Below are 7,500 nucleotides of genomic sequence, written 5' to 3' on the forward strand. Positions count from 1 at the left end.
GCTGGAATGGATTAAATAATCAATTAAATAATTTAAAAAAAACAATCAAAAGTGCAATTATTGAAATACAAGAATAATGAACTAAGTATACGAAAAAAAAAAAAAAAAATCAGAAAAAAAGTTCAATGTACAGCCAATCAAAAAACCTTTTTCACTTTGCTTGGTACATTATCAAGTGGAATTCCCTTAAAATTCATAATTATTTGTGATTTTGTTAATTTACAGACAAAAATTCTAAGAATCTTGTCAGGCAGGATGGAAGAAGTTTATACTACAAGTCTTTTGGTTTCATATTTGACCTTAAGGGGGGGAGGGGGAAGTTTTTTCTAAAATTCTCAAGTCCTACAGTTATTATCTGTTTCCCATTTTACTTTTGGTGAGAAAACCTTTAAGTCACACAAGGGTAATTAATGATCCAATTTTCTTAAATTCATTTTTGTTAACGAATTAATGCATGTCAAATATAATACAAATACATCTTTTGGTTGCAATTAATTTGCCAAAAATAATTTTCAAGATCTGATATATAGTTGTCTATTCATTTTGAAGTTCTTTCATGGGGAAATGGAAAGTTTTTGATACCAGATAAAATTTGAAAAGTCTGAGAAGTTGCAAATGCCTACAAAATTTCCTAATAATTTTCCATATTTGATCCCTAGATCTTATAAATTAAAACGAATGCCAGACATTGCCCTTTCCATTACTCATCATTTTACTCAGACAGGATTAACTATTAATATACACCACCACCAAAGAGATCAAAGATAATGAAAAATTTCCACAACTACATAATCTGCCATACAATTACTTCTGCATAAGGCCATAAGGCTCAACTTACTTGATACCCTCAACTTTCCTCTGTGCCTACAACACCCTCCCATTTATTTTTACCATCTACCAAAGGTATGCATGTTTTTCTTTTTAGTTTGTTATCATATCAATATACTATTAGGACTTATTTTCCAGTCCAATCAATTTCTATAGGGTACAAAACATTGCTTGGATATTATGAACTGATATCTAAAAATAATGTGAAGGTAGAGCCAGACACTGCACTCCTGCTCAGACAAGATACTTGTCATTCTTTAATTTTTTGATGCACAAACTTGATATCTGGTCCATACGCTAATCAGTGTATAAATTATCACATACCACTTACAGGTCTCAATATAAGGTATACTTTGCTTGTGCATGTACTCAATAAGGCCTACATATACACATTTTTATTAATCTTTTCTCTATATTCTTCCCTGTAAACCATCTTATATTACCCAAATGCACTGATTTATGTTATAAAAATATTCTTTGCAGCATTTATAAGCTGATCTACAGTCATATTTCAAGCCATATGGAAAAAGCATATGTACTAGAAAGACTATCTAGATGGAATGTAACCATAGCATAGTTTCCTCACATATGTAATAATACATTGGGACCACTAACTCAATTTGGTTCCCCTGATCCCAATTGTTTTGAGATCAAGTAAAACTATCATCTGGTAATACACACACCTCTCCTCTGCCCTATAATGAAGTAAATTAGCTGAAAGAACAGCTGCAGGCGACAGTGGCTTATACAACAAAACAAAAGACAAAGACTATGTAACAGCCTTTCCACATTTTGCCCAAAAATCTTAGTGCTCTCTTTGACTTCATATTCTATTAGCAAACTTAAGAAAACCACATTAAAGTAATTCAGATGCATGCAATTCCATATCCCTATAATATTAAGGTACACAGAAGTATCTCTCAGAGGGAGAATTTACCCTGAAAAGCAATCCCAACATGAATTGAATTTATAATATATAGAGAAAATATCTTGAGGTAAAATGAGTAAATCAAAACAACCAACATTATTTGCAACTTACAACTTCAAAACAGTTTTATTCTACTGAAACCAAAATACAATTGGTGTTGACTAGCTAAGAGCAAATTGTCTGTTTGTCTTTCAAACAGCAATAATTACTAACCTGCTAACCTGTTATCAGTTGTCACTGATCTGATTAATGGGTTTTCTCCTTGACAAGGAAACTGAGTACAATTCTCTCAAAGGAAATGATCTGAAAGTGTCTGCAATCATTCTTCACTCACTCACTCACTCACTCACTCACTCACTCTCTCTCTCTACCCTCACTCTCTTTCAACTCTCCCTCTCTCTCTCCCTCTACTCTCTCTCTCTACCCTCACTCTCTTTCAACTCTCCCTCTCTCACTCCCTCTACTCTCTCTACTCTCTCACTCTACTCTCCTCTCTCACTCTACTCTCCTCTCTCACTCTACTCTCCTCTCTCACTCTACTCTCCTCTCTCACTCTACTCTCCTCTCTCACTCTACTCTCCTCTCTCACTCTACTCTCCTCTCTCACTCTACCCTCCTCTCTCACTCTACCCTCCTCTCTCACTCTACTCTCCTCTCTCACTCTACTCTCCTCTCTCACTCTACTCTCCTCTCTCACTCTACTCTCCTCTCTACTCTCCTCTCTCACTCTCCTAGCCCAGTCACATGGATACCAAATCTCCACTCGCTAAGCAACATAATTTAAAAAGAAAGTAAAAGAATAAATCAACAAAACATAAACCTTACCTGTCCCTGAAGACCAGGAGAAAATTTCCAGATAGTAAGGAGATGGTTAAAAAGTTTTCCCTCTGTGCAAACTGCTCGGACAAGGTGGGGCCGTGCTAATGTAACACTGGACGTGTATGATTCCACAACAGGTGGGAATCCAACTGTCAGGTCTGCCTAAGAAAGGTGAGACATTGCTTTAAGATTTTGTCATTTTTCTTCTCTTCAAAGCAATTATCTTAAAAATAAACAAGTGAGATGATAATTTATGTCCATCAGGAAAAATGGCCAGAGGATATACATTACATAAAAATAACAAAATAATTATACATACCTATTTATCTAATTCATATACCATTCTTCTAAAATGTGCAAATAAATAAAACTATATAATGAACACAATATATAAAATCCATTTAGGTCTCTCTACTAACACCACCTTCTCTTGAATGCCTCTTACTCTATATTTTCATTAGGAAGTCTAGAAAACTGACAAACTATCAACTACATCTACTTCCCTTCCCTAAATTTAGGTTTTATTTAGAATTTTGGGGGAGGGATGAGACAAATATATTGTAAAAATACTAATAAAAGTAAAATGGAAGAGCAGTATACTAATGCTGAATACACTGAGATGTATCTTTTTCCAGGTTATGAAAAATATATACATACACTATATTCATCTTTTATATTTATACAATTAAAAATGTATCTTCTATTAAATTTAACTTCTATGGATTAATATATATTGACAACTAAATTAGGGAAAAAAATCATAAGATAATTATAAATATAATGAAATGTACATCATTAAACCATAAATGGTGGAAAAAATGGACCCAAAAATGTGTACAACAAAAATGGAAAAATATGAACCCAAATATGTGTACTGCAGAAATGGAAAAATTAACAAATAAACTTACTAATGCAGTCTTTTGACCAGCATATCACAGAGAACTGAGTATTAAAATGCTTTTTTAATAGAGGGTAAGACTCATATACTTACAAAAAATGGTAAAATATAATAACTTTTGCTATGTTTTACCCTTGACAAGTCATACTTAATTACTACAAATACCACATATCATTTTTTCAGGGTTAATGTTGCACTGAATACTGAGCTGCATTGAGAATGTACTAAAAAACAGATTTACTTAACACAAGTGATAACCTTTTAGAAATTCCTCCCTCTTTCTGATCTAAATCTACAAAACCATCTGAGGTTCACCTTTAGAAATCCAGGCCGGCGCAACTTCACATCAGATTTCTTACAGTAAGGAACAAATTTGTAGTAGTTTTCGACCTCTGAGACCACATCATACATTTGATTCATGGAATAACTGCAAAAAATCAAATGCAATAGTAATCAATATAAAATATAGTTTACACAAGACCATCTTAATCATATAATAAGAAATAAGAGGAAGACCAGATATATTTCTAATCTAATCTATATACACACACACATTCTCCTTCTCTCCCTACCCGGTTGCTGCCTACCCACCCACCTATAAGATAATCAGGAAAATCATATTCCCTGCTCTTCCTCCCTTTTTTCACCAATAGGTTATCTTTAATTCCCTTTATAACTGCAGAATAACCACCTGAAAGACTAATCTCATAGAGCAAAAATCAATAAGAAACTTAAATAATCAAGCTTCATCAATAGCTGGTTATATTCCAAACACTTTCTTACAATGAATATAAACCCAGTATTATAATATCTTTATATTCCAAACACTTTCTGACATTGACAATAATCCCAGTAATAATATCTTTGTGTTTCAGTAAAATCAAACAGTCGAACTTTCATCACATACACATACAGATCCTTCTTTCACCAACTAAGAAGAAAGTAACCAGCATATTTCTAGAGTGACTCACCCAAGGATGCGTCTCTCTGAATACTCCTTTTTCTTGCTCCCTAATGCCCCCCCCATGAGAGACCGACTGGGAGAGGGACATGGCCAGGCAGGGGGTGGAACGAGGAGCAACCGCTGCTCTGGGTTATTGACTCTCCCTTCCTCAATTCTTGTGTCCCGTGGGTGCCATGAGCTCAACTGACGCTGTTGCTCTCTGCAAGGGAATCAGAAGTCACTTGAATTTGGGGGCAGATAACATGGCTTATAATGGTGTTGCAGAAATTTCAGATATGATGGTGAAAATTAAAGAAAGGAGACATAATGAGGACAGTGATGAGGTGAACTAGAGGAGGAGGAGGAGGAGGAAGAGGAGTTGGTGGAGGGGGAGGAAGAGAAGTGGTGCAGGAGGAGGAGGAGGAGGAGGAGGAGGAGGAGGAGGAGGAGGAGGAGGAGGAGGAGGAGGAGCAGAAACTGGAGGAGGAGGAGGAGAAGGGGAGGAGGAGGAGGAGAAAGAGGAGAAGGAGAGTAAAGAGGAGGAGAAGGGGGAGGAGGAGGAGGAGGAGGAGGAGATAGAAAAGGAGGAGGAGGAGGTGGAGAAAGAGGAGGAGGAGGAGGTGGAGCAAGAGGAGGAAGAGGAGGAGGAGCAAGAGGAGGAGGAAGAAGAAGAGGAGGATGAGAAGGAGGTGGTGGTGAAGGAAGAGGAGGAGGTGGTGGTGAAGGAGGAGGTGGAGGTGAAGGAAGAGGAGGGGAAGGAGGTGGTGAAGAAGGAGAAGGAGAAGGAGAAGGAGAAGGAGAAGGAGAAGGAGAAGGAGAAGCAGAAGAAGGTGGTGAAGGAGGAGAAGGACGAAGGAGGAGGTGGTGAAAGAGGATGTGGTGATGAAGGATCAGGAGGTGGTGAACGAGGAGGAGGAGGTGGTGAAGGAGGAGGAGGAGGAGGAGCAGGAGGAGGAGGAGGAGGAGGAGGAGGAGGAGGAAGAGGAGGAGGAGGAGGTGGTGAAGGAGGAGGAGGAGGAGGAGGAGAGGGAGGAGGGAGAGGAGGAGGTGGTGAACGAGGAGGAGGAGGTGGTGAAGGAGGAGGAGGTTGAGGAGGTTAAGAAGGAGGTGGTGGAGAAGGAGGAGGATGAGGAGGTGGTGAAGAAGGAGGAGGAGGAGGCGGTAAAGGAGGAGGAGGAGGAGGAGGAGGAGGAGGTGGTGAGGAAGTAGGAGGAGGTAATGAAGGACAAGGAGGAGGTGGTGAAAGAGAAGGAGATGGAGGATAAGGAGGAAGGAGGAGAAAAGAGGAAGATGAGATGAAAGAGAAGGAAGCACAGGAATGAGGAAGAAGAAGGAAGAGGAGGAAGAGGAAAGCAAAGTAAAAGGAAAGGGAGAGGATTAGGATTTTCCTAAACCAATTTTACTTAGAGTCTGGTTTCTGCATCTAAAATATTAGTTATATCACAAAATGCAAAAAATCATGCATTTCTTTGTTCTGGTTGAAAAGGATTAATCACACATTCAGCTAAAATGTTCACTACAGTTCCCAAAGAAGTACTACTTCTTATCCAAGATCTTCAAGAATATCTACCCACACTTGGCAGCAACATCTATAATGATTTATTTATGAAAAATGATACAGCTATAGTTCCTTTTATCATACTATAAAATTTTCCCAAATCATATACTAAAGTATCTGTCAATGCTAATGGGTTCTCCTTTGGGGAGTTTTTAAGAATGCAGTCTTTATATTACTGTAAAGGAAAACAAAATTGTGACATTTCCCAACATGTGCCTTCTAGATACTTGGCATATCAATACCAAATTAAATAAATGCTTTCAATATTCATATATCCGCTTTAGTCTGAGACAACTACTAAACAACTGCAACTACAAGAAGCTATTTTTATTCATGGAGTTAGAATCAAATAATTAAAATCACACTGAACTCTTTACTTAAAATATGACAGAAGTTACTGATTTGATGTATGATAAAGATATTTGTACTCCTTTTTCATTGGCCATGTTTCATAATATATGAAAGAGAAAGCCTATGACTAGTTGAAACCAAAATTTTACCATCAGAATAAGGACGACACATATATTCATCCCTAAAAGTACCAATCATTATGGAAAATATAGCAAAAACAAAAAGGTTGCTACTACTGACTTTGAGAATGCTTCCATAGAAAGGGAAATTACTTACCCTTTCAATTATTTCATTATATGTTAGGGTTCCTATAAAACTCGTTTGAAGGACTTTATAAGAGTAGAACATTATAACAACAATGATAAAATACTTTCACGTAATGAACTGGGAATTAAATAATGTCGTACGGTGCAAGGCCAAGTCAAATAACAAGTTTGTTTCTAGAAAAGTAAAAGGTAAGTAACGCAATTTTGTTCAAGAGACTCTGTCTTAAGATTTTCTTTATTTTTTTTTTTTGGCTATTGCTTTAGAAGTCACAACCGTTTGAGGTCGTTTCGCCTCAAACCTTGATTTGTTCTTTTTCTCACCTTTTCTGCAGGTTTATCTCCTGTTGTCTTATTCCATCTCTTTTAGAGAGGCCGCCCATGTACCGAAGGGCGGCCCTATGAACCGCCCTCATCTTTAGCAAGTCGAAATCTGAATGTTATATACAGTTCTCCCTGTCCTTGTCGGCGATTGCGTAAAGTCGTGGATCAGCTGATTGTGTCTCCGACGGACTTAAAGCATATATATTATATATATGTGTGTACTTTTGTTAATTAATTCTCGCATTTTAAACATATCTCAAGACAATAGGGAATTTTCAAATAAACTGTCTGATATTTTTCGTATCTTCAAACTGTGTTCGATTCAAATGATGAAGGGATAGATAAGTAAACTGCAGCTGTAGTGTTCTTGATTTTTTGTAATGCTAATCAGTGTGTGTTTTTGTAAATCATATAATTATTTACAGAGTAATTTACATATCCTTGCACCATAAATATATCACTGTTTTCGACAAAAAATATTTGGGAAAGGTTCACTGAGTATCAACAGTGTTACCAAAACAATCGATGTCGTATAGAACTTTACAAGTACATATGTATGTTTGTTTGTAGCTTATACAAGGCATAATA

At 36.9% G+C, this 7,500-nt stretch overlaps 1 protein-coding gene across 1 annotated transcript in view; it reads right to left on the reverse strand.

Annotated features, from left to right (window-relative positions):
- LOC113825652 (coenzyme Q-binding protein COQ10 homolog B, mitochondrial) overlaps positions 1–7,091 on the reverse strand; it is a 10,024-nt gene extending 2,933 nt beyond the window's left edge. Inside the window, exons 1-5 of the mRNA XM_027378498.2 lie at positions 6,913–7,091; positions 4,445–4,636; positions 3,789–3,900; positions 2,582–2,737; position 1 (exon numbers count right to left, since the gene is read on the reverse strand). The exon at position 1 is cut by the window's left edge and continues 2,933 nt beyond it. Of these exons, the coding sequence (XP_027234299.1) occupies position 1; positions 2,582–2,737; positions 3,789–3,900; positions 4,445–4,636; positions 6,913–7,004 (553 nt within the window). The 5' untranslated portion in view covers positions 7,005–7,091. The remainder of the gene's footprint in view (positions 2–2,581; positions 2,738–3,788; positions 3,901–4,444; positions 4,637–6,912) is intronic.
- Positions 7,092–7,500: the final 409 nt, after the last annotated feature.

Source organism: Penaeus vannamei, chromosome 25 (assembly GCF_042767895.1).
Source record: "Penaeus vannamei isolate JL-2024 chromosome 25, ASM4276789v1, whole genome shotgun sequence".
NCBI lineage: Eukaryota > Metazoa > Arthropoda > Malacostraca > Decapoda > Penaeidae > Penaeus > Penaeus vannamei.